The sequence below is a fragment of the Vitis vinifera genome, chromosome 13 (assembly GCF_030704535.1).
Source record: "Vitis vinifera cultivar Pinot Noir 40024 chromosome 13, ASM3070453v1".
Lineage (NCBI taxonomy): Eukaryota > Viridiplantae > Streptophyta > Magnoliopsida > Vitales > Vitaceae > Vitis > Vitis vinifera.
The window spans coordinates 6,461,718-6,489,144 of record NC_081817.1 but is presented as its reverse complement, the minus strand read 5'-3'; the positions used below and the strand labels follow the sequence as shown (position 1 = coordinate 6,489,144).

Below are 27,427 nucleotides of genomic sequence, written 5' to 3'. Positions count from 1 at the left end.
TTTCTTGTCTCGTGATCCTCCCCCTACCCTTTTCAATTGAAATCCCCAATTTTTTATGTCCAATGCCACGGGAATTTTGATTTTTGGTCAAAATTTGACCTTTTTCCTAAGATTATTTCTATATGATGCATATGATATGAATTTCACGCAATCATAGGGTATATTCAAGAGTAATATCAACAAGAATTCATCAAGCAATCATTTGATCATAAAGAAATCACCCATAGTTGTCTTCTAATATCAACAAATTGCTCTTCACTTAAGGGTTTTGTAAAAATATCGGCAAGTAGATCTTTTGTGCTTACAAATTCAAGTGTAATGTCACCCTTTTGTGCATGGTCTCTAAGAAAATGATGTCTTATCTCTATATGCTTAGTCCTAGAGTGTTGTACCGGATTTTTTGAAATATTTATGGCATTAGTGTTATCACAAATGACAGAGCTAATCACAGGTTGCATTTCATGCTAGGTTCAAGCATGACTGTGCTGTAGACGGGTATCCTTAAGATCCTTCAGCTAGTTATATCCTTCCAAGCGGGGACTCCAGTGCATAATCATCTACCAACCAGAGCCCAAAGTCACGAAAGCGCTTTATCTTCTTCTCAAAACCTGTGATATAATTGTTATGGATGATAACATGCAATCCCTTTGTTTCTTGCACCCATGTCTGGTTCTTGAAGTATAATCCTCCTGTAGGAAATGCTACCTGGGGAAGCAGGTAGAGATCCACCTGTAGCAAAGTGATCAACGTTATCATTAGATGCTAAATCGGTGGAAGAAACCAATCAATTCCAATTTGAAATTTTATATATTAGTAACTCCAGTCATAAATCAGGTAATTCTTCTCCATGCAGCATATATTTGATCTTGTGTTCAATGTATGTAACAAATAATATATGAACAAAGCCTTACAGAGGCAGAGTAGTCTTGGTACATTAATTGTATAGAACACATCCTCTAGAAATACCAACTCATGTGCATCATACAGAGAGAGTAAAGAGCAAAATATTGAAACTTTACTAAAGAATTGACATTTGGAAAGTGAAGTGGAATGATAAATTTCTAAAAATCTAATATTTTGGAGGACAGATGATAGAGATTCCCAGTCTGTGGCAAAAGTGAACAGCTTAAGGGATTTGAGGGTGATACCTTGAGAAGACAAACTACAAAGATAATAAAAGATGATAGAAGGAAAAAAATTGAGTACATGTATCCTTGAGTCACCACTCTTCTATTCCAGTTGTGCTTGGCATGAAAAAAGGAAAACATGTCTTAACACGCTACTTGGCTAACAGTACCAAAGAACAACAATGAAGTTTCCACTGCATAGCATACACAAACTAAGCATCACAATCCTGTTCTATTAACTGAAACCATACAAATAAACATGAGTACTGGTTTATTCAAGCTAAATTGGGCCCTATTCAACAGAGGTATATCTATCAAACTAGTATTTCAGCCTCCTAATCAAAGACTTCCTCTAGGGATGAGGTTGTGCCTCATAATTCCTCATTATTTAAGATGATTAATTAATTGATTAAGGCCAACAATAATTTTGGAGATTCATATAGTGTAAATGCAAACAACCATCAATTGAAAGTCCAAGGGAGGGAGGCATATGCTATAAGGCGAGGTTAAGTCTCATAATCCCTCATTATTTAAACAAAATAATAAATTAATTATGAAAAATTAAACAATCATTTAAAACAGCTCTGTAGTATACAAGCAATTCAACCATCAACAGAAAAATCAGGGGGGGGGGGGGGGACAATATGCAAAGGAATCATGAAAGACCAACTTTAAAAGCAAGAGGAAATATTTAATGTAAAATGGAGCTTTCAAAATATATAAACAGATAAATACATTACACACGTAAATGATAAGTGTTAAAGAATAATTATTCTTTTAATCCTTGTTGAGTAGAACCTATTTTCTGGTTAATGCATCAGGCATGCGGGCATATACACAACAGGCTAATGTATGAGACAAACATATTTGAGGTGCAAGAGTAGGCGTTGAGCCCCAAGGCATTTCTCTGATCCTCCATTCTTAGGAAGGCGAGCCTTGAGTTCCAAGCCTTGAAGTCACCTTTTAATACACCACTTTAATAAAATCAAACCCTCCCATGCCTTTTCAACATTTTAACTTCAACAATTGCATAAAAATGCATGAACTTCCAATATATAATGATTTAATGGTTCATAAAAATGCAAGAAAGGCAGTAACAGGAAGGTGCACAGAACATACCTGTGCTGCAGTTCTGTTTAGTGCCCAGTTAAAGGCAGGCTGATCATTTGATTTCTTCGCATTGGACCATGGCTGAGCTTGAAGTTCCTCAATCCAGTCTTTCATAACCAGTTTTGCTCCATCAGTGGGGCGCATGAAAATCATGCAGCTGCATATATAGGTGCGGCCCTTTTTCCCTGGAGGTGGCAAATCATGAGAGTGGTTCAAAGGTTTCACCTGGCCACCCAAAAAGAACAAAAGAAATGGATAAAGCAACCAAAATTGCACACTTTATGGATGATAAGAATATGCACCTTCAAGATATAGGATACATTGCACAGTTGTTAGAGCAAGATATCAGGGGCATGTAAAATTGTCTTAATCTGATCGCTAGCAAGACCTACAGGAAATTTAGTCAGGGTACATATGGAAGCTACAAATTGTAGCACAATTATTGAAAAATCTTCTCCAGTTATGCCGACTGTACTCAAATTCATGATACAGTATCTAAATTCCACTTGTATGGACAGTTCTTGGTTTTCAAGGGTCATTTTGAATACTAATGAGTTGTCTCTCAATTGATCTATGAGGGATGCCTGGAGGACCTCAAAAGCAAGAGTTTGGGAGTTCAATGTGGTACTCAAGTAGGATGGGTTCAGACTTGGTATTTTCATGATGTAGTGTTCTGATGTTTTCAATAGAGGAAGTTGACTTTGTATCACATTGAACTCAACTAGTATCCTAGCAGATTGATATTTGTCCTCTTAACATCAAAAACATTGGCCCTGCCAATGATAGCACAGGCATAAAATTCCTCTAATAATGGAAAAGAAAAGTAGACATTTCCAGTATATGCTAAATTGGATTTTAGAGTTGATATTGGATAATAAATGGCAGCACACATGAATGACTGTCTGTTCCATTCTCCATAGGTGGCATAAATTTACAACATAAAAGAGACCACACGAAAAGTTAAAAGCAAAGTTGGTGTACGTACTGCAGTCATGTCATCAGTGAAGTACACATCATGATCTCCTTGCAAATAAGGAAATGGATCAGCCAACCATACCATGTCAACATCATTATACATAACATTGTATCCAAGCTCCAAAATGTACAGTAGGTGGCGAGGCCTTCGAGAAGTAAAATTAAAGAAACCCTGTATAATGAAATCAAGCAATCAAACTTCAAAAACTAATCCCACATTGATGATTGATCAATATCAGCAAGAAATGAAAATGAGAAAGACAGTGTATAGCATAAATCCATTCTACCATGGAACTTCAGATAGAAAAAAAAAAATTACAGGAGCAAATATACCCTACAAACATTGAGAATGCCATTTTTTAAACCAGAATTGAGCTCAAAATACACACCTCTAGTTCCCTCATTTATGTACAGACAGATAAAAATATAGCTCAAAATATACATCTCTAGTTCCCTCATTTATGTAGAGGCTGAGAAAAAAACATGCACAGCACATGAAATGAAAAGATGGGTTCTTTAATGAAGGTTGTTATTGTGATAATTCTCAATTCACGAGTTGTAGGGAAGGACAGATGTCACCTCAAATGGAAAAAATGAAATAAAAAAGAAAAAAGAAAAAAGAAAAAAAAGGGGGAAGTGTTGAATTCAAAAGCTGGTGTTAAAGATTATAAAGTGAGTTAGAAACCAAACCCATGGACATCTTGGCAGCATCCTGGCTAACTCACCCAACGAAGTAGCATGCATCCAATGGGAATTTCCTCAAATTCATGATCATTTGGATTGGTACAAATACCAATAACCAACGAAGAATAGAAGCCAACCCACCTATCATATATACAAATACCAGAAATATATATGCTACTATACAAAGGGAAGTAACCCTTCTACTTTCTAGGTTGGTTTTCTGGTACTGATTTTGCTACTAACTCAAACTAATAAAATATAAAAAAGCCTAACCCAGGTATCATGTATAAGGGCCTCCACACATAGAGCATGCAAAACTTTGAACCAAAACACATGACCAGTAATGGAAGTGACGCCAGAAATCCATATCACTAAAAAGAGGGAAACAACCCTCCTACTGCCTGTGAGGTCTTGGTACCGATCTTCAATGACCACAAAATTGAATGGTAGTCAGGAAAAATTTCTCTGTTAGTTCCTAACTTCACCACCAAGATCCTTAAACCACCGAAATAGATTGCAACAAAGAAGGAAAGCATCACAATCACAAGGCTTAACCTCTATGGTTTGAGGGTTTTCACTGTGATCTTGCTTACATGGAGGCTAATAGATTGGCTGATCTTTCACCTGAATTGGGCATTTGTTTGGGGCGTGAGAAAAGTCGGTAATCAAAGCCAAATGCTATATACCTGAGAACCGAACTTATGGGCAACTTGAGCATCTGGGGCAGGCGGAACAAGAACAGCATGGCCAGGCCACCTGTCATTCACAGCATAAAGCGTGGCATAGTCCTCAGCAATCACCAGCACCTTGTCCTGATGCTTTTGCCTGGAAATGCTAATCAACCAATTATTGAGAAACGGCAAATAAGGCTGACTCACTGCACAAACGATCAAAGTCCCGTTCTTGGCCGCAAAGGGGACAGCCTCTTCCAATGTGTACTCTCGCCATTTGGAAACCGAAACTTTGGATCCACCAAACAGGCCATCAGGCGCTCTCATTCCTGGCAGCACAACACCCAATACTACCACCAACGTCAAGAGCACCAAGAGCCCTGTTCGGCCGAAAACGGAGATAGATCTTCCCCAATTTGGCGAGCTGCGGGCCGAAATTGGGTAGGAGTCCGAGAGAAGATGCTGCTGATGCTGCTGCTGCAATTGCTGCCTTTGATGTATGGATGACATTTTTATTATTCTTGTTAATCCGAATTGAGAAACAGCTCCACTACATGAAATGTAATATGAAATCTGGATGGGAAATTGAATGGGGTAGTAGGGTTTATGGGCTTAGATTTAGAGATTTGAGAGTGAAAGCTGAGAGTGTTGATGAAATGGTCAGAGTTAAGACTTTTGTCAAAAATGTATAAGCAACACTTTCGCAGTTTTAACGTCCTATGGAAACCGCAGAAGACGTTCCCGCGGATGACAGCACAACGGTGAGGAGGTGTCATAGTAAAGCTCTTTCAATTTGGACCATGTTACAAAATTTTAAAAAAGCAAGAATCAAAAATTTCAAAAATATTGAAAGCCTTAGAAGGCCCAAACAAATCCATACGAAGAAGTTCCAAAAGCCTTGATGTTAAAATAATGTTTTTATTTTTAAAAAGTTTTTAATTTATTTTTCCATTTTTTCGAAAACAATTTTGAAAACATCTCTTACAAGTTCATATTTGTTGAGTCGCATAATAATATTTATACAAACACGAGTCTTTTTCTTCTTATGACAAAAAGATATAATCCAAATACATTATGAATGAATGGAATCGATTTTCCATTTCCATTCTCTTTTCCTATTCCCATCCCCATTCTCATTCTCTATTGGACCAATGTTGATGTGAACATTTACCATATGAGAATGGACACTGTTATCTGATGAGTAATGAGGTCCTCAGATACTGAGACAAAAGGAGAGTATGTAAACTATTCCAAAAGAAGGCCAACATGGAAGAGCATGACCAACAGTCTCCAGAGGACTACATCCCATTTACAGTGACAAATTTATACATATATATTCTAACAGTATGGCATTGGATCTGAGCTTCAATTTAGGAATTCCTGTAATAATTAAATTTTACTCTTGCAGTATTCTATGTACATGCATAAATCAATCCAACCACAAGGCATTCATGCAAATGTATTAGTGCCAATCCAAAAAATCCAGCTTCCCTTAATAAGAGTGAGATAACTCGTATAAAAAGATTTGCTGTGCTGTGGTTCTATACGTCTTACTATAATTCTGCATGAATCTCAGCTTGAAATGGAGTCGATTTCAGTGTCTTCTTTGCTAAGTTTTGAATATCTTCTCTGGTGGACTCAGCTGCTATTCGTTTAAGTTCCCTCACACCTCCACTGGATTTGAAATCCTGGGCATTGTTCTCTGCAACAACCAGGAAAACATAGTGTTAGCAATGAAGAACTTGTTGTGCTATCAGGATTTTACTTTCGAGGATCTGGAAGTGGTCTCCAGGAAACCCCTATCTTTCAGATCATAGGGAAAATGCTGGAGGGAAGTTTAAGGGAAATCAAAATAGAATTGGCAGCAGTAGATTGAATGTTTTCTCAAGGAATTGTTTTAATGCATTGTATTTGTGTGCAGTGTTTGTCAAAGAAGAATTGATGATGGGTTTGAAATACACCAAATGCAAAGTATGGACTCCGACCAGAAGAAACTGCACCATGTTTGGAATCCACAATGTGACTGAAAATAGCATGTTCTATATGATTTATAAAAAAGAAAAAGATTCACAGTGCATGAACCCAAAATTTTTTGGGTTATTTGATGCAAATGGATAAGATAATCACCAATTGGGAAAAATAACCTCCACATTTTGGAAACATGGAAAATGATCTTTTTTAACAAAAGGTCCTCCATCAATCGTTTTTATGTCTATCTCACAACGAAGAAGGAACAAAGGAGCATTTATGTCCATTTGAGATTATATCTACAAATTTTGAGATGCAGAGGTTATTTATCCTTTTGGAACAGGTAGTCCAACTTCTTTACTGATTGATTTTCAATTTCCAAATTACGCAATGTTGAATGAATCCCAGGTCCTTTCTAAACTGTGAAGTTACCATTTTGTGCCAAGTGGCAAAGAGCAAGCTCCATATGACGTCGAGTTGAAGCTGAAGCAGTATTACAATTGGAAATCAACCATGTAAGTGCACCATCTTCAACAAGAAGTGATCGACCTTTTCTATGTCCTGCATTAAGTAAAATTATTCACATTCATGATTAGCAAAGATGAATGATAGTCACCTAGTCTATGAAAGATAACAACCACAGACCTTGAATGATTCCACGAGATTCACATTTTGCAAAGTTAGCCACTCCCCTAGCAACCTGTGCAATAACATCACTATTTCCAGATCTAACCATTCCCAGAAGTGCCTTGATGCCTCCCTCTTCCTTCAGCATCATGTGCAACTTCTCTGTTAAAATGAAAAAAGAACTTGCTTTAATATAGAAGAATCTCTCCCATTCAAAGCAGTTTCTCTAGTGCTCATGAAGCACCGGTAACACTGTACTTCATTGGTTTGACGGCGTTGTCATTTAAGGTGAGATAAGATAAATATAAAATTTAATATCATTTGTAGATATGCAATCCGTGCAGACAATGATTATGTGAGCTGTGAATATGGCTGAAAAAGTAACTGTTAAAATACTTTTAGCTTACCATTTCCACATAAATTAGCAATTGCACCAGCTACCATTCTAAGAGTTTGTGGATCATCTGTTTTGGAAGCCATGTTTGCTAGTAGCTGACCACCTCCTTTGCTGATTATTAACCCTTGATTCAACTCTGAGAAGATAGAAGATGATACAGTAAGTTTCTGAAATGGTATTAAGAGTTTCTTAGATGTTATCAGTTTGCACCTCCATTTTTGCAAGTGAAGAAGAGAGCATTTTAGATTAGTAGCAAGCTTGGTCTGATGACAATTGTACCATCATAGTAAGTTTTTGGGTCAAAATTTACTCTACTTTTTTATACATATTTGCCCCAAGAATAAATTTAAAGCATCATGATAGGGAGAAACATTAATACAATCATGTCTAACTTGGGAAATGGACACATAAATATTCATTTGTCTGATAAATCTGATTAGAAGAGTTCACTACACTGTGATGGGAGAGAGCAGTTGGTGGTAAAGCACCATTTCGAAAAGGAGACCACTCATCACAGATTCTTATGCAAGCCAAAAAAAAAAAAGGGTACCAGTTCACCTGTTGGTAAAGTTTCTCAGCTACTTTCATCAGGGTTAGGAGCCTTTATAGCAACCACCAAACAAAAAAATAATAATAAAATGATCCTTAAACAACTTTTAAGCATCACTATTCATATTTCACTTGCAGATAACCAATTTACAATATCGTAAACAGACACAGCAAGAAGTAGAGGAGGTATCAACAATTGGATGGCTCATTATTAGAAAATACACATAATCTGGGACATGATTTTTCTTGAAATATTGAACGCATAACTTGTGAAAAGTAACACGCCCTCCCCATTGTGCATCTTTTTCCTATCAAGGTTTTCTCCCTAGACAATTCCTGGAATTCCACTCAAAATTCAAATACTGTTGCTACCTCCATCTAGTCTTGAAATTCTACAATTTTCTTGCCTTAGTCCAGTGTCTTATATGGTTAGAAGCCTGTTATAATTTCCAAATTGCAAGATTCTATTTGATTCTAAAAATTAAAATCAAATTGCAAGATTTCTTTCGTTCTTTGATATATATATACACACAAGATTCCAAGTATACAAGTAAAAAAATCTGGCCTTTTGTTATTTAAGCAAACCTTTCCTCACCGTGGAAGTCAAGAAGTACTGGATCTCTAGAAGTTCAGCAAAAAGAAGTTTATTAGATACTCAACTCTAGAGGAAGACTAAAACTAAACATATTTTGTTCAGAGAAATACTTAAGATAAAACACCAATATAGTTTGCTTCATAAAATACACATATTCAAAATGTATTTTCTGTGCCTGAAAATTTTCAGCCATGGACCTAAAAAGTCATGGCAAAAAATAGGTTAGCAAACATTATACTAAGTTTTGTTATTTAGGTATGCAATTTCATTTTTGCATTGCCATTTCTAAATGATCAAAAGGAAGGAGAAAAAAAAACACCTAGAAAAAGAAGGATGGCAATATTCATTGATTACACATTCATAAGCAAGATTCATGAAGTGCAATAAACCAGGAAAAAATGAAGATTCAGGAGTACCATTCATTGCCAAATTAGCAATTGCCCCAGAAGCGACTCTAAGAATAGTTGTACTTTTTGATGATCGCAACAGCAACAAAAGAGCATCTAAACCCCCTTCCTCCACAATCTTTTCCTGATTAATATCTGAAATTGGACGAAAAATAAAATAAAATAAAAAGCTTTGCACACCTAAAATACTATTTATGCTATTTACTGAACTGAGTAGTACAGGTTCATGGATAATCTTCAATTTAGATGGAGAAAGATATTTTCTTAAAACAAAAAGCTATTTTTGAGGCAATCTATATATGTGTGTGCATGTGTGGATTTATAAAGCATGATATACATTGTGGCCCTAAATCCTAACAGCTTAAGCTCTTAGGAACATTGGTAATTCAACATGGGTAACTTCAACGAAATTTCTTTAAGTGTTTTAGTGACTTTTGATATTTCAATATGAATGGTCGAATGTTTGAACAATTTATTTTTAAAACATAAAAGAAATTTATTTATTTTTCATTTTCTTTTAATGGAGGACTAGAACAAATACTTGAACAAAATTTGAAAATTTAATTCACATTTGACCAGATCAAACTTAAATCTAAACAGCATGAAACAAATTTACCCTTCTTAAACCCTGACAAAAATATCTGGAGTAAGAATTCAAATATGATTTCATTAAAAATGCTCAAAAATATCTGGAGCAAGAATTCAAATATGATTTGATTAAAAATGTCCATAATCTGTAACTATAAATACTTCTATCTTATTTTAATGCCCATCAAGTTTTTTTCTATTTTTGTTTCTTATACTACACAATTCAAACAGATTAATAGATTATATGTTATGGACTGAAGAGCAAAACAAATTACTAAACATGTATCTGAGGCCTTCTCCAATTAGAAATATTGCATTAGTATGCCAGTCTTCTAAAACTGCCCAATAAAAGGATGATTAACAGGGAAAAGGTCCACCCTCACAAAACTGAAACTTGAAATTCAAAGGAAGCAGGAAAATGATTGTAAATGCCTTAGACAAATTAAAAGCATGAGAACCCACTAGAAGAATGTTTTAGAGAGGCATCAATCTATCTGTGCATGCTTGTGTGCGTACATTATCTAAAATGTCTTTTGTACCTTCAGCAGCAAGATTGGCTACCACCTTTACAGCATGGATTTGGACATCTAAATCTTCAGATGTTAACAATGCTAATATCTTTTGAAGGCCAACTGGATGTATAAAGCCAAACAATTTGTAAATCAAGATATCCCAAGATGCAAAATCAGCAACTAAGAAAACTGTCAAAGTTTATAGTGCTTTAGTACTAAGAAAATCTTGCCTTCTTCACATATCTTTGCAATAGTGGCCCTTTGGCCGGATATTGTTTCCCTTGATGGATTTGACTTATGTAAACCCACTGGGGCCCCAAAAGCTGATGATTCTTTACCTATGCTTTCCTTCACATATGATTTCTTGTCCTGTCCAAAATAATGGTAAGATATCAAAGCATATATAATATATGCTATATTGAATTGTACAATGAAACTTACTTCAAAGTCATGGTCATTTTCCAGCACAAGCTTCTTAAGTTTGACCAACTCATTTTCAATAGTCTTCCTTTGCTTTTCTTCAACTGAAAGTGTTTGATTAACAGCATGGAGTTCCTCAGTTAACGTTGCCTGAAAATTTCCAAATTTTTAATAGATACATAATATCATTAGTAATTACAGTTTTCAACCTAAGAAGAAAGCCCATCCATTAGAAGGGAGTTGTTACATAAGAATGCTATGAATAAAAATTTATACATCCAATAAGGAAAATTTTAAGCATGCTCATGTAATTTATTATATCAAGCATACCTTCTCAGACAGTAGATCATTATACTCAGATTGCAAGGATTGAAGCTCATTAACACTAAGCTCCTGATGCCGACCCATTTCATGCAACCTCATCTTAAGTTCATCAATCTCATCCTGCTCCAGAGTCCGATAATTTATTCTTATTATTATGGTAATTATAAAAATATGGCCAAAGAAAGAATGAAAGAATAAAGGGAAACTGTACAAGAAAAAGAAAGAATCAGCAGCAATAAAACCATACAAGAAAATCCAGGCACTTTGAGTGATATTTCCAGCTCAAGGGAAACTAGAATGGTAATCCCATGTAACATTGGCAAGGGTTCCAGTGTTTGGAATGGATAATAGGTGCCAATAGGGCTACCTCAAATAAACTTAAGTTTCCTGCCATTCATGTGCTTGGTGTATCTCATATGACGAGCGCCCCTGTTCCACAAGTCATTAACTACTTCACTAAAGGATGGTAAATACTTCTGTGTATACATCTATCTGTCTCCTAATAAAGTAATAATATTTGGATGCACTATGATAAGAATTATGACCAAGAGGTTAAGAGCAAATACAATGCCAAAATGCATAGCCTACTTTCAATAGCCTTAATAATTAGAACAAGAAAAGTACTAGGTCAAAAGTGAGAAATGCATTCTTCTGATAATTCTTTGGCATTCCAACAACATTATTATGTTTGTACATTACTAGCAAGCCCACCATCTTAATTTAGGACGTCTAGTCAGAATTTAATCACTCCATTGTTTTTCAACATTTTTCTTGCTGGTGATAGATAATAATTTATTAAGAAAAAAGGCAAGGGAGAAGAAGGGAGCGAGGCATCCTTTCCTCCCAAAGAAGGAAAAAGGGCTTGAGGACAAAATCAAAAAACAGAGACCAGCATACAAGGACATCCAGATTGAAAACTATTCCCTCCCAATCTAGTGCATGCTGCTTCTACTAATCTCTATGAAATCATCCATTATAAGAAGGGCCCAATCAGAGAGCAGAGCTCATTCTTTTACTAGCAACAACAGAAATATATGTCCATACATCCTTACAAAACACAAGGACATCCCTATGATTCCCATAATCAGTTTGCTTCATGGATTGGCCAATCTTTCTAACATTATTCAATAAAAGGACCCAACCAAAGAGTGGAGCTCAGTTTAATAGCAACTAGACATTTATCTGTCTCCACACCCTTAAAGAATCTCATTTTCCTTTTATTTTAAGTACTCCAAGCAACTCCTAAAGAAACTAGGTACCATATTAACTTTAATCCCTAAGCCCAAAGGTTTCACATCCCTAACTAAGAAGACCCCAAAAGGAGGCTGGAAACAACTGAGAAACTCAAAACAAGAATAAACAAAAGACACCATGTAGAAACTGCAAATCTACAATGAATAAGGAGATGATCCATCATCTCTCCTCAGCTCTACAAATGACACAATGTACTCATTCAGTTTCAATGGGATACTCCCAATGTCCCACAAACCAAAAACCTCAACTGGATAGACAAAAACAATAAAGTAAACATCTAACAAACCCCAAATCAACAATAAATAAAAGACAGCATAAGGAAACCACAACCTACAAAGAAGGAGAGGCTCCACCATCTCTTCCAAACCCCCACGTATGAAACAAATCTATATAAAATACAATTTAGTAGCAGTAGCAGGAGCAGTAGTAGTGGGAGAGGTAACCATGCAAGGCATACTACATTCCACTTAAATTTTAGGCATACCTGCATTGGCTTTTGATGACAACTTAGGAGGTTCTTTGCTTCATCCAATTGTTTTTCTGCACCTTCAAAACGGGCATGCTCATCCTCTAGTTGCTTAGTTAGCTCTGCTATTTTCTTCTCATACATTTGAGTAGTGTCTGCAAGTGCCTTCTGATACGTAGAATTTTCTGTTTTTTGTTGCTACCAAGAATAATATAATAGCATTAAGGATTGCAATAGTTTTAGTTAAAACTTGTGGCAGGAAAAACTAATCTACTACTCAAAGCATGGTTCAAGATCCATGACATACAGAATGATGAAGCAAAGTAGGACCTTAGAAACACTACATTTGATAGGTTTTGCTTCTAACAAAGAAGCAAAATCTTAAAAAAATTTCCCACAAAGGATAAGAAAATCTACCTCAAAAGACAAAACATAGAAAAGTAATAATTGGGATTCAGTGGTGGAGATAGAACAGACAACATAAACATCTATCTTTGAGATGATTAAATGTCTAACCTGAATTTTCTGCTGGCTCTCACTTAGGAGTTTCTTGATCACATCTAATTGTTCTCCAGCAGTTTCATAGCGAGCACGCTCATCTCCTAGTTGCTTAATCAACTCTGCTATTTTCTTCTCATACATCTGAGTGGTATCTGCAAGTACTTGCTGACATGTAGAATTTTCAAGCTGGTACTGCTACTAAGATCCAAAACACAGCATTAGTGCTTCTGCTAATATATTTCAAGATTCATGATGAACAAAAATAGACTACTTCTATAGTTAAATGGCAAAATGATATTAATCCAGAAGCAGAGATTAACCTTCAACACTCAAAAGAATTATGGAAATTTACAGAGAGGCAAAAATGACTTTATCAATGAAATGTGAATGTGGTTTGATTTCATTATGCATTGCCTTCTGCAATAAATAAGCTTTGAAAAAAAAAAAAATTGAAACACTGCTTAAGGCAATTCAGAATTTAGATCAGGGGTTACAAAAAAATACTGAACATTAAGCAGTAATTAAATAACATTGGAACCTATGCTCTTGCTTCTAATATGTCCTTCCACCCATTCATATTATTTCTTTCTCTATTTTCATTGATTAACTGAATATGTCTCCTAATAAACTGTTGATAAACATAAGTTATAGACACTTTATAGTCATGGAGAATACAAAGCCCTAGACAAGGAATTTTCCTTTAAACATTCCTAGACTCTATGATCCAGTGAATTTCTTTCAAAATAATTGACAATTTTAGGATTCTTTTGTCTCCACATCGAATTGTAACTTGAGTCTAATTATTTACAAAACATACAAACCATCCACTTTATGCTTGAAGAGATTGCAATGGAAGAATCCATCAAGGCCTGTATGCAAACCCTTCTTTGAGCACCCTTGGATGAGTGAGAGAGTCCAGAAACCTTGTTTTTGCATTGGCAAATGTACAACTATCCTTGTACATTAAAAGATGTTTTGTAACAATCAGGGTTAAGGAAAAGAAATTTTGGCTTTCAGTCAATCTACAGAGTGGTCCAATAGGTCAAGAGTGTTATTTACACTTCGATCAATCAAAGCACTTTCTCAAATTGATTCAAAAGGAACTTGGCATCTCAATCAATCAAGGGGCACTTTTGATTGATCATGTATTTCTTTTCTCTTTAGGCAGTGTACTATTTTGATTCAGAGTCTTCTTCTTTAGAGACCTAGACCCTTTTATTCCTTCCTATATATATCAAACCTGGAGGAATGTTTTAAGAACTAATTCTCCTGCATCAAATTAAAAAATAAAAAATAAAACAGAAAATAAAACCTCCCAGTTATTTTTTTCAAAAAGTCGAACATCTTCACCATAAAAAGAGATGGCCTAATTGATTTTTGAAAAGCCTAAAACCCTGAGATACCATTTACTCTTTTTACCACATACAGTTGGATGTTGACTGGTGAGGAGTCATTTCATCCAATGGTCTACCCCATTTTTTTTTAGTCTACTAGAAAGGGAATTGCAAGAAAATGAGGAGCAATGTGGAAGTCATAGTGGAATAGAAGGATCCATCAAAATTTGTTTCCTTCAACCTGTATGTGATGTAGAGGAGAAATTGATTGGTATTCCTATGCTCACTTTTAGTTTAGAACAAGGATGAAAATATCGGTTTTTATAGATATATTAGTCATTTGATTTTACAGATATATCAAGATATATTGAGAAATATTGGTGGAAATTTGGATACATAATATCGATAAGACAAAAATTGATCAAAATTCATGAAAATATTAGGAAAAGTTCTAAGAAATGATAGACGTATTGAGGTTGTTTTGTTGAAGAAGTTTATTTATGTATGATATAATTTGTAATATTCAACAATAACTTTCACAACATGAAACCATATTTTATACACATCCTTTTAATTTGAATGTATTCAATGATATAGAAGAAATGATGATACGTGTATTTTTTATTTTAAAATACTAATAATTTTATTTATAAATTTATATTTTTCTTGTATTTAATTATTATACAAAAGGCATAACAAGATAATTAAAATTAACTTATTTTCAATAATTTTATTTTAATGAATTTATAATACATAATATATAAAATATATTTATAAGATTTATAAAAGAAATTTATAATATATATATTATTCCATGTGCAATTCTAACATTAAACTAGATTTGTCCAACTAGTTGGAGCAATTCATCCAAAGCCCCAAGAACCCAAGTTCAACCCCTACCCATGCATACTCTGATACTCATGTTGTTTTTCCCACATCGGAAACCACGAAGAAACTAGACTAATATTTAATAAGATGATGGTTGGTATCACATCGTAGCTTTATGAGGGTTGGGCCGAGGTGTGAGGTCCACATCCAATGATAATGGATTTTGGCTTTAAGGGCACCGAAAAAATCGCCGAAAAATCGGTGATAATAGGAAGGAGTATTTCAACCAAACGCTGATTGATTATCTTCAAAATGAGGGTATAGTTCACCACTCATCATAAGTTGACACATCCCAACAAAATGGGATTGTCGAAAGGAAAAATAAGCACTTAATAGAAGTTGCTAGTACTTTACTTTTTGAAATGACTGTTCCAAAAACATGAAGCCCTTTTGATAGCCAGTTACTTAATAAATAGGATACCTACTAGGGTCCTTGATTTCAAATCCCCTATAGAAAAACTTCACTCTTTGTTTCCTAATTTTCAAGGACTTGGTAAATCCCCTCCAAAGATATTCGACTGGCTATCCTATGTCCATGTTCATAGCCATTTAAGAGGGAAACTTGACCCTTGAGCAATTCATTGCATTTTTTTAGGCTATTCATCAATAAAAAAAGGGTTACAAATGTTACCATCCAACCACACAAAAAAAAAAAAAAAAAGCATGTTACAAGGGATGTAACTTTTGTGGAAAACCAACCCTTTCATGGAAACACCTACCTTCAGTGAGAGAAAGATGGTATGGAAGATAGGTGGTGGGATCTTGAACTTGAACCTTCCTTTGACTTCTCTACACTAAATCAAAATGATTCCAAAGGTCCCTTTCCTCAAATAATTTTTTCCTCTTCTAATGAATTATTCAAAATTCCCATTGCAATGAAGCACCTCTTATAGTCAATGTATTCCAGGAGAACGCAGCCCACAATTCCTTTGCAAGACCTAATCATTGACTCCGGAACATGTAATGAACAAGGTATGCAAAATCCTACCGTAAATGATGATCTAGATTTACCTATTACTCTCAGAAAAGAAACTAGATCCTGCACAATTCACCCTATTTCTCAATTTGTGTCCCTACAGAATATCTCACATCAATACAAGGCCTTCACAACACAATTATTCAGCCATGGAATTCTTACAACTATTGAGGAAGCTCTAAGCTTGGAATCATAGAAAAAGGCTATGAAAGAATAAATGAGAGCATTAGAGAAAAACAGGACTTGGGAGATAGTGGATTTGCCAAAAAGATGAAAGACCATGGGATGTAAATGGATTTATACCATTAAGTATAAAGTCAATGGCTCAGTGGAAAGGTACAAGGCAAGACTTGTGGCAAAAGGGTACACACAAACTTATGGTGTTGATTATCAATGCACTTTTTCCCTTGTAACTAAGATGAATACCCACTGGATTTTATTGTCTCTAGCAGCAAATCTAAACTGGTCGTCGCAACAATTTGAAGTGGAGAATGCATTCCTCCATGAAGACTTGGAAAAGGAGGTATATATGAATGTTCCGCCAGGTTTTTCCCATAGAAAATGGGGTAACAAAGTGTGCAGGTTGAAGAAATCTCTATATGGGCTTAAACAATCCCCAAGAGCCTAGTTTGCAAAGTTTACAAAGTCCATGGTAAGAAGGGCCTACAAACAAAGCCAAGGTGACCACACGTTATTTATCAAACATTCTACTCATGAAAAGGTATCTGCCTTAATTGTGTATGTAGATGATATTGTTGTTATTGGAAATGATTTAACTAAGATTGGAAAATTGAATTCTTATTTGGTTGCTGAATTTGAAATTAAAGATCTAGGAAGTCTTAGATACTTCCTAGGAATTGAGGTAGCAAGATCAAAACAGATATCCCAACAAAAATATGTGTAAATTCCACTTCAAGGCTACTAATTCAAGTTGGTTCTATACAAATTCGAACCAGTTTTCGCACTAGAATGCAAAAAAGAGTAGTCCCTTTTATAATTTATGGGTTTTGAAATGATGCTGAAGTGCTGTTCTTAACAAGTTTGCGAGGCAAGCTGGGTTTAAATGTGATGGGGCAAAATGTAAAAGACAGAAAAGGTTGAGGGGGTAAAGTGTATTTAACCCCTTCAATAAAATACGTTTAATGGTCAACTTTTTGGGAAATGAAATAAAAAGAAATTATTCTTCTATTCTACGGCATGAATTTCCTTGCACAAATGTGGTTAGGTTATTTTGAAGCCGTTAGAGAATTTTAAATAATGCTAAGAGTGATTACTATGTGGCAAGGGGAGAACTGACATGGTAATAGCCAGTTTGATCTTATATGGTTAACAGAAGAACATTATAAGAAAATTGCACAGCATCAATTAAATTCAAAGGAAAATAAAACTAGGGGACCAAAAATTAGTGTTGTCTCAAGGAAGGAAAATACCTTGCTGTGCTTTAAACTCATTTCTAGGCTAGCAACTTCGTCACGCATCAAAACATTAAGATCTTTCTGATGATTCAACTCATTTAGGAAATCCTTCATCTCCAATTCCAAACGAGTATTTTCCTTCTCTAAAAACTGCAATGAAATACAAGTTATTTAGAAAAGAAGGATACTGGAGATGGATTCAACAAACAATGAGCAGCAGCAATAACTGCCAAAAATTATTAATTAATTTTATGATTGGAAAATGCTTAGGACACAGATCCAAGCTCAAGAAACCAGTGTACCATTATCCCAAATTATAAAAAAATATATATATATATATATATTACAGCGGGAGAGACAATTACCTCAGACCTTGTAACTAGATTCTTTTCTGCCTCAGCAAAGGTGTTTTGACATTCTATGAGCCTTTTTTCCAATTCATCTGTGTCATTTTTTCTCAACTTTTGTTGCCTCTCAATCTCTTCAGTGAGCTGGTCTACTTGCTTCTCAAGCTTCCGACACAGACTTTCATAATCGAATTCCTCTTTAAGCTTTACCATGTTTACTATTTTCATAGCCTGAAAAAGCAACAAAATATTATCCTACCTTGACTGATAAAATATGTCAAAAGAAAAATTACAATTACTATGTCAACTGAGAGACCAAATTTTCACAATTCAACTTTGGAATGGTCCAATAGAAGTACAAAACCAGAGAATATCCAAGAAATGAGATGACAACACAAACTAGCCAAATATCAGGGTTAACATAGGAAACTATTTTCTGATAATGACCATAACATGTGTGTGTCTTACTGACCACAATGTGTGAGTGCCACACTTAAAAAGACAAGAACAAAAACAAAACAGCTAGAACTTTTTCGAAATGGGAATGTTTGTGAAGAGTAAAAAAGCATTGGTTTAGCTTGAGGCTTCTTCAAAACTTCTTTACTAATTTTTTGGGCTATTATTATGAGCTCCAATTGGCTCAAAGGGGGAGCCCAATTGCTCTTGAATTAAGTAGCAATCAGGTTCATGTTGTTTTATTCTCCAACCTACTTCTGTATATTGGCAGCCCTGGGTAGGTTTTCTAACTGAAGAACATCATAAATTGGAAATATCTTTCAAAATATTTTCCAAAATTAATGCAATAACAGAACACTTGGGAATGCACTCCAGTTCAACTAATGAACTATATGCTTCCCCTTCTGTTAAACCAAACCAACAACAACACAGCACGCAACATTATCCTGTTTCAAAGCATTGACCCTAGCCTGTTGGAAAAATTTTATATAAATGAGATCATGCATACTTCATGTCATCTCATTTCCATTACCAATACCAATTCATTCCAAGGAGGGGCATGATAAGAAAAAATCCAGACACAGCAATGGTATTTATTGTAAGAATGAAATATTAACATATACCTTGTTTTACACAATTGAAAATTTGAAATTACATTGAATGGGAAAGAAACAGAGAGAGAAAGATGATTCACCACCTGACATATTGCATAAATTTTATGAAGACCAGTTCTGAATATCTGAATTGTAATGTACTGCATCTAACTCACCCGTTGTCCAAACATAATTGTGCTGGTAGTTTCTGCATGATGTCTTGCAGATGGCCCAATTGTTATTATAAGTGAGGTCCTTGCAGAGCCTGTTTGTTAAACCAATTATGAATTACCATTAGAAAGGATTCAAAGGAACAGGAAAGAACAAATCAAATACAAAATGTCACAGCAAGCACCATAGAATAAACAAACTTCAAGTAGAGAAATTATGAATAAAAAATTTATAATAAAGAAATTAAACTGAAATCCTCAAAAAGTAAGCAGAAAAAACTCAAAAGCCAAAAGTCTAACAGAGACATTCACTCTAATGAAGTATACTGGAAGATCTTCACAACCTTATTCCTTTTTTCTTGTAAAAGAAACATCTCTTTGCAGATTTAACCTTGTGCACTTTTGAGGAAATTTCTTCCACTCTTTATACCCCCTTCCTCATCCTAATACTTTTTGCTTTGCACCCTCACATTTATTTCCTATTGTACAGGTTTGCATGAATCCTAATCTGCCACTACAATAAACTAGAAGCCATTTCTTTCAGTTGAATCATGAATTACATTTTTACAGTATCTTACTTAGACTAGACATTTCCTTCAAGCCTTCCCAGTTCAGAGCCCCCCGCTTGCACTTGAGGCATTTGCTTTCTCATTAAACACTCATTTCTTGTGTGTAAATGTCCAAAATTCAGTCAACACTCTATTATTTAACCTTTACTCAGGATATGTCTAGATCTTCATGATTTCACTTGTCTTTAATTTTATATATCCGACTCTTTTCACTCATCTAGATGAAAGTTTTCATTCTGCATATATTAAGCGAATGTATGAATGTATTCTCATAAGCATAAAAATTTTTAGGTCACCAACATTCATTTCTCTAGATTGCAATTGATTTTATCAAGGGATAATTCTTCAGCAGACTGACAGAAAAGAGTTACCAAGAAAGCAAGAAAAATAAGATAATATACAACTAAGAAATTATATGCTTGAGTAATACCAGAAACCGATTAGAAACATCTAAATTCAGAGTTTCAGTCTCCCAAAGAACTAATGAATGCATATAAATGTGCAAGGGGGCTTGTTAAGGATTTTACTAATACTTTTTTAAGTTTAAGTATAAATATAAAATATGATCAATTCACATAGTGGTTTGACATGAAGATACTGAACAGTGGGCCATTGCATGACTACTAAAGTTTTGGATACAATCTTTTCTTGGCTGTGTCAAACCTTTTGAGCCAGAAGTTTGATTAGACGATGAAAGAATCATCAAGGCAGACAAAAAGTTAATACTATGCATTGGGAATCAACTAGAAAGAAATTCTGAACTTTGCTCAATCAAGTATGGAATTATCAGCATATTTCAGAAATTTCAAGCATAAAATGTACTATTGGACTAATCAAATAACCAAAGTTGCAAATGACGTGCTATTCTAGGAGCTTTACTTTTTATCTTATTGAATAACTTCAAATATAGAAGAAAGAGAGCCAAATGTAAAAAGATAGGGATAACCTCCAAATGAATCACGAAGGAGTCTCGTTAGCTTAGAATCTCGGATAGGTATATGTGGACTGTTTTCAGCCAATGCATTTATACATTTGCCGAGGGAAGTGAGAGAGAGATTAATAAATTTAGCCTCTTCAAGTAACTGCCCTTCACTCCCTGCAACATGAAAACATAAAATGTAAATTCATTTAAGAATAACAAGTATTAAAAGCATGCTGTCATTTAACCATTCTTAAAACCAGATAGTTTTGGGAACCATTGTTATTTTATAAGTTTAGCCAACACATGCATAATTTTCCTCAAAACAAGACAAAGTAGAAATTAATACAGCATGATTCATGGAAATAAGTCTACATGATTCAAACAATGAAAGTGATGAACCAAAAAAATCAAAAGAAGAATTGAAAAATAGACAAGAAAAGACAGAACAAAACAAAACTACAGTAGGCAGAAATGCAGGTCTCATGTACAGAAATCAAAATAAATAATTACTATAAACAACAGACCAGATTTGTCCACTCTTTCAGATCCAGCAAGATCCACAATCAGCAACTTGCTTTTTCGAACAATAGGTATTCTACTGCCACCAGGTACATCACTTCTATTGACTTTTTCTTGAGAAGAGATCTCGTCCTCTACTTTTTTGTGGACAGATCTTCGAACATAAACCTATTAACCAAGAAAGGTCAGAAATTTAGGGAGTTGAGTGTTCATAAATATTCAGAAAATATGATTAAAAAAATTCTCCATAAAGACAATTTAAAAAAAAAATCCCAAGTCCTATGAGACACCCACCATAAGAATTGCATGACTACGTGAAGACTCTGTATTCAGCTTGGTGTTTGCTGCATGACGATTTGCCTCACCTATTTGCAGTTGTTGTAAAAAATGGTCAATATCTCGAATTTTAACAACTGCAGCACCAGGCAACGATACTTCCCCAGTCCTGGGGTCCTCAGTAATAGGGATATTAATCTTTTCTGGTGCAAGTAAGTCTTGTATAGATTCCATATACAACTGGCATAACATGAACAACAGTAAATGAGTGATTCTTTCATGTAAAGTTATATTGTTAATAACCAAACTGGCATAACTGTCTACATGAATGTACTAGCAATATGATGCTGAGTCAGCATTTATTACTTTGTTGATGAAAGCATTCGCCATAGATGGTATAGGAGATCATGCAAAGTTAATAGTGTAAACAACAAGCTTTTTGCCTTAGAAACATTTAATTTATTGTGATTTTTTTTAATCTGAAAAGTAAACAAGTACCAAGCTATTTTTTATGGATTTCAAAATGATGGGTTTATTTAATTAGAAATTGTAATTTTATTTTGTTGAAAACATTTATTACTGCAGACCTTGCAGCCATTCAATATCAGAGTGAACAATTTCAGCAGGATGAAATTGGAGTATTGATCTCACCAATCTGCAAGACCAAATGATAGATACTGCACCCACACATAGGATTGCCAAAAAAGAAAGATTATTGGAGAGTGAAAGGGTCCAATCCATACATGGTTGAGAAACAACATGATCCAACAGCCAGACTCAAATCCAAAACATATTGAATGTTATCAACAGGTTCTACCATTCAAAGAGGTAGCAAAAGATGAAGATGAAAACCACATTTTAAGCCATCAAACTAAACCTAAACTGAAAACCATGCTTATTGATGAAGATGCAGTACTTCAATTCAACTCAAATGAGAAATAAAAAATAAAAAATATTCAAGCAAGCCTTCATACCACATTGTAATACCTGAACATAGGAGATTTCCACACTATCAGAAGTAGGAGATGTATTGGCAATTATGTCTTCCAAAGCTCTTACCATAATCCCACGTTCAGATGCATCATCATTGCCCAGTCTGCCAAGCGTATAAGTTTTACCTGTACCTGTTTGACCGTAAGCCATAACTGTCCCATTATACCCATTCAATACACTCTGCAAAAATATAACCAAATCAACTACATATGATTACCATGACATCGAGACATTTTCAAGATTTTTTTTATCTGCAAACTATAAGAGAAGGGGAAGGGGGTTGTTGCTTCAAATTGACTAATTAGGGAACCATGCACACATATTTATACATATGCTTAAAATGCATGAACATGCATACATTGTCACAAAGAAATCTCTATTCAGTCATATAATTTCCCAGCATAATCAGAATACAAAATTCCGGGCTGCCAGTCAGGTTTACAATGAAGATTTCACCACCAAAAACTTGCACATAAAGTTGTTCCATCAATGAGGACAAATGTCTGTGTTTTGTCTATATAAAGGGATGTGCATGGTGCGTTACAATGCATGGACACTCCTACACACAGACATTAATGCTGTAACTAGCCAAGCTCTTAGGGTCACTCACCTCAACAACAGGTTTTGCTACCACTTCATAAACACGCCTCTGAGATGCACTTTCCGTAAATACTTCATCAAATCTATATGATTCAGAACTCCAATTGTTTTTTCTCAGCTTCAACCTCCTCATCTATATCAGACAAAAAGAAACTGATTAATCCAAAAGTTTATGTGGCTGTACAAGCATGAAACCCCACCACCACCTTTACCCGTACACATGCAATTGTTTTTAATTTTATTTTTTTCCCTTTTTCTGTTAGAACTAAAACTTTCCCCATCCACATCCTGGCCCCTGCCACCTAGGGAGCATGTACACGCAAGCGCGCACACACACATAGAAACAAGAGAGAACAGACTCATGATAAGGCATACAGAACCCTGCAATAAATTTAGTTCTTAAAATAGTAATGAAAAATATCGAATCACCTCTGGCTGCAGTTCAACACAATCAGCAAAATCAGCATCTGAAAGGAGATCATCAGCATTTCTTGGTCGAAGCCTAACAGCAACTCTCACTCTTCCACTATCTGCTGCAAAAGTCAATTACAGAACCTCTAAACAAATATTTTTTACTCAAATTCTAAATATTATTAATCACAGGATCTAACAACTTGGTGGCATTTATTTTATTCAATAAAGCAGAGGACAAAGCTAAATTATGCTTCTCTTTTCCTATGATCGACCTTTTAATTCTCCTTCAACATATGTTCCACCCATGCTCGATAGCAGAAGGAAAACTAGACACTTAAATCCCATTCACATAAAGAAAAATTCTTAAAAAAACAAAGCTAAGGGGGCAGTTGGTTCTGAATGGACCCCTAACTTAAAAGAACTTCAATGGAACTATAAATCTTTGTTAAAACTGAATATGACTGATCCTCCAACAAATATAAATGGGGCATATGGTTAATTAGTGATCAAACCCAATATGATCTAATACCTAGGCATATTGAAAATTGACTACTTAATCAAAATGGCTTTACAGAAATTCTAAATTAACTATTGACATTATAAAAAATGTGCCCAATGGTATAATATTATCATGGATGAATCATATTGGATTTCATTTATCACCATGGATATTTTGGGCATTTGGGATGTTGTTTGGTAATCTATGGAGTCCATTACTATGCAATTTTAGGTTCTGACTTTCAAGAAAAGAAAAAAGAAGAACTTCTATGAAAAATTCTGTGTTCAGAACTTATGATTGGACATCAGGAAACTACCCAACTACCAAAATGTATCCCTGGAAAACTTTGGATTCCTATTATTAAGACAATTTAGAATCTCTGCCCATATGTCTTATTGAAAGAAGGGACCTCGAAATCCGAAAAATCTCAAAAAACACAACATGGTATTAGTTGCTTTCAAAGAACCAACCAAGAATTGCAATGCATAACACTGGCTCAAACAATATCCTCCCAAATTTTATCCTGCTTTAATTTTTTATAATTGGGTTCATCTAAGGAATCAAATCCTCCAAAAAAATCATCAAAAAACCACGTCATTGAATGTCCATTTTAAGTCTAGAGATCGAAAATGATCTAAAAAAAAACAAATACTAATGCAGTTCCACTTTCGACCCGGTTTGGCTCTCAGCTTATTCTGAAAACCATAAGCTCATTGTCATGCATCTCCATCCACAAAATATGAACTCCCAAATTAAAAATAAGAAAATTAAGGGGAAAAAAAGAACCAAAAAAAAAGAGGGAAGCAAAACACCATTCCCCACAAAACCCCACCAAACAAGCATCACCCAAACACCCATCATTTAATAGGAAACACAATAACTCATTCAAAAATCTACATATAGAGAGAAACCTGAATCATCTTCATTGGAATGAACACGAGAATTAGGGGTAACGGAGCGTCTAGAAGCTGGGGTCTTAGAACGAACTGCGGCATTCCCCTGTCCAGACGCTGCTCTAGAAGAAGAAGAAGAAGAAGAAGAGAGTGGGAGTTGTCTCTTGGAAGTCGAACCCATGGAAGCCGAAGTTCCCACTTCTCACCTCATGTGACTTCCAGAACAAAGCTCATTCAAACTCCCAACTCCCTAGTCCCTAGTCCCTACCTTCTAATAGCATTAACACTAAAACGGCACAGAGAGAGAAAAAGTATAGAGTGGTTGAGGTCGGCACGACTCCACCCACAAAAACATTATATATAAATAAAAGGAAAATTCTAGCAAAGAAACAACAAGCCAACTGCTTTCCCGGCTTTTCTTTTTCACGTTTTTAAAAACCAAAACGGAAAAATGTCGGTAACACTGGAGATTTCACAGGGCAACTGCCTTCTACCCGACGTCACTTGATCTTGACGACTAAGAGTTGCTTTTTGATCGGGAACATTTTTTGAATTCTACCACCCTACATTATCACTCCACTCTCTCAAATATTTTTGCATTATTACAAGTGCCCACCGGCAGCTGTTCCGAGCCATCCCTTCCCATTTCCGTTTCCAACCGATTTTTATAATAATAATTAAAAAAAAAAAAAACCGAAAATCTTTTGATTTTTTCCCACCCACGTAACGCATAGATTCGGAATTATTTTAAACGTTATCATTTTATTTATATAATTTAATTCAGAAAAAAAATTTGAATTCAGCTATTTCATTTAGAAAGTTAGGGGGGCCAAAGAAATTCGAAGAATTCTGGGGACCATGCATGCCACTGTCTGCTGCGCCTCCTTGGACTGTTGTGGGTGGCACTACTCTTCTCTCTCTTTCTATTCTCATTTCTCTGTCCCCTCCCATTTTGATTTCATTCAAATCTCTCAATAGGCCCTCACAAATAATAATAATAATAAAATAATTCACAATTTTAAAAAAAAAAAATTAAACTTATAGATGTTTCAGTTATTAAGATGCATAAGAAATGAGCAGCATCCTGGCCAGAGGGTCAGCGTCCACGTACCTGTCATTTGGTAGTCGTCCTCATGACAGACCATTAGTTTAATTGATTATGGAAAAAGCCTCTTAACTTCATTTATTTGTATACCACTACACTGTTTCCTTCTTTAAATATCTGCTGTGTCACCTTCCCCCATTTCATTTTAATTGGCTAAGTATTTAGACAACATGAATACCAACAAACCCACAAATCTAATGAGAAGAAAGCATTTTTCTTTGTGGTTTGGATGAAAGCTATTTATTTATGGAGACCCCCTTGATGAGAATAGAAAGAGGTCTAGAATAGAAGTAGAACTGTTTTTGTCCTTTATGTATACATATAACAAGGGCAGCACGTGAACTTTTAACATGACTGCCGTCCCAGGACAGGTCCTGAAACTGAAACATCACTTTCTCCTCTCCGTTTTTGACCACTTCAATGCAATTCAAATCAGCAGATATGACAATTTTGTTGTATTTCTTTGTTCAGCTTTACGTGTCATTGGCAAAGGAGATGAGATTTATGCACTTTCTCTTTGCACAAACAGATAAAATAAAATAAAATAAAAAAAGATTAAAATAAGATAAAACTGTTTTCCTAATACAAGTGACATATTACTCTTACAAGACCTTTTTCTTCCTCCACCAAGGATGAGTGGGGTGGGGGTGGGGGGTCGGTCGATAATGTTATCAAAAAGTCATCTCTATTATTATAAGTGATATGTAACCCTTTTTAATTAATCAAAAATGATATGGGTTCCTAAGGTTGATGTCAATCTGAAAAAGAGAAGACAAAAAAACAGCAAAGATGGGAGTACTTTTTTTTGTCTCTGTGGCCTCTTATTCCTCCAACTGTCAGACTTTCCACAAGGGTGACACAGTCAGATGACACAGACCTCATTCACTTTTTGGCTTCTCAGGTATGCCCTCTTGTTTTCTATTAAATCCTAAGGATTCTGATTTTGGGAAAGAAGGGGAAGAGTGTGCCTTTATCATCTGCCTAGTGCTGTGTATTTATTCTAAAGGAAAGATGTTGATATCATCCACTAAACTCTACATAACATAGAATTAAAAGAAAGAATTATGATATGCCATTAAAGACTAGAATCTCAAGACACCCTTGGCCGACCGTCATCTATTATTCTCTAGGGAGTAATGAGTTGAACTAGTGATCATCCAGGACTTCCATCCTTTCAACTATGTCTGGTTAGGATGTTCCAAGACTAGGGAAGTACCCGGGACGTGAGAATTTTCCCGGACTAGGATGAAACCGGCAATTTACTATGTAAGGCCCCTTTTTTT

At 35.1% G+C, this 27,427-nt stretch overlaps 2 protein-coding genes across 6 annotated transcripts; both read right to left on the bottom strand.

Moving 5' to 3' along the window:
* Positions 1-176: 176 nt before the first annotated feature.
* On the bottom strand, positions 177-5,386 carry LOC100249591 (UDP-D-xylose:L-fucose alpha-1,3-D-xylosyltransferase MGP4). Its single transcript, XM_002273119.5, has 4 exons — positions 4,583-5,386; positions 3,223-3,384; positions 2,247-2,462; positions 177-729 (listed from the first exon to the last, which is right to left on the bottom strand). The coding sequence occupies exons 1-4, from the start codon at positions 5,075-5,077 to the stop codon at positions 520-522; spliced, it is 1,083 nt and encodes a 360-aa protein (XP_002273155.1). The 5' UTR covers positions 5,078-5,386; the 3' UTR covers positions 177-519.
* Positions 5,387-5,844: 458 nt separating this feature from the next.
* On the bottom strand, positions 5,845-25,996 carry LOC100244436 (kinesin-like protein KIN-UC). 5 transcript variants are annotated; one of them, XM_010660070.3, is made up of 21 exons: positions 25,058-25,996; positions 23,663-23,766; positions 23,244-23,366; positions 22,628-22,813; positions 21,659-21,880; positions 21,370-21,532; positions 20,870-21,019; positions 19,361-19,449; positions 18,154-18,366; positions 17,804-17,938; positions 13,191-13,370; positions 12,693-12,872; positions 10,961-11,074; positions 10,652-10,780; positions 10,441-10,579; positions 10,238-10,330; positions 9,120-9,245; positions 7,570-7,695; positions 7,181-7,324; positions 6,968-7,096; positions 5,845-6,269 (listed from the first exon to the last, which is right to left on the bottom strand). In XM_010660070.3, the coding sequence occupies exons 1-21, from the start codon at positions 25,218-25,220 to the stop codon at positions 6,121-6,123; spliced, it is 3,057 nt and encodes a 1,018-aa protein (XP_010658372.1). In that variant the 5' UTR covers positions 25,221-25,996; the 3' UTR covers positions 5,845-6,120. The 5 variants fall into 5 exon arrangements, with proteins under 5 accessions (XP_010658372.1, XP_010658373.1, XP_002273191.2 ...); XM_010660071.3 differs by having other exon boundaries at positions 13,191-13,367; XM_002273155.5 differs by having other exon boundaries at positions 23,663-23,763.
* Between the last annotated feature and the right edge of the window lie 1,431 nt (positions 25,997-27,427).

What these genes read in the sequence shown, in the direction of transcription:
- LOC100249591 (XM_002273119.5), bottom strand. Translation starts at nt 5,077, where the DNA reads ATGTCATCCATACATCAAAGGCAGCAATTGCAGCAGCAGCATCAGCAG. An exon ending in CCCATAAGTTCGGTTCTCAG is followed by an intron (nt 3,385 to 4,582) that starts GTATATAGCATT and finishes TTCATTATACAG; the next exon opens with GGTTTCTTTAATTTTACTTC. An exon ending in TCACTGATGACATGACTGCA is followed by an intron (nt 2,463 to 3,222) that starts GTACGTACACCA and finishes TTGGGTGGCCAG; the next exon opens with GTGAAACCTTTGAACCACTC.
- LOC100244436 (XM_010660070.3), bottom strand. Translation starts at nt 25,220, where the DNA reads ATGGGTTCGACTTCCAAGAGACAACTCCCACTCTCTTCTTCTTCTTCT. An exon ending in TGAGTTTAAAGCACAGCAAG is followed by an intron (nt 13,371 to 17,803) that starts GTATTTTCCTTC and finishes GGATCTTAGTAG; the next exon opens with CAGTACCAGCTTGAAAATTC. An exon ending in TGCTAATTTATGTGGAAATG is followed by an intron (nt 7,325 to 7,569) that starts GTAAGCTAAAAG and finishes TCATTTTAACAG; the next exon opens with AGAAGTTGCACATGATGCTG.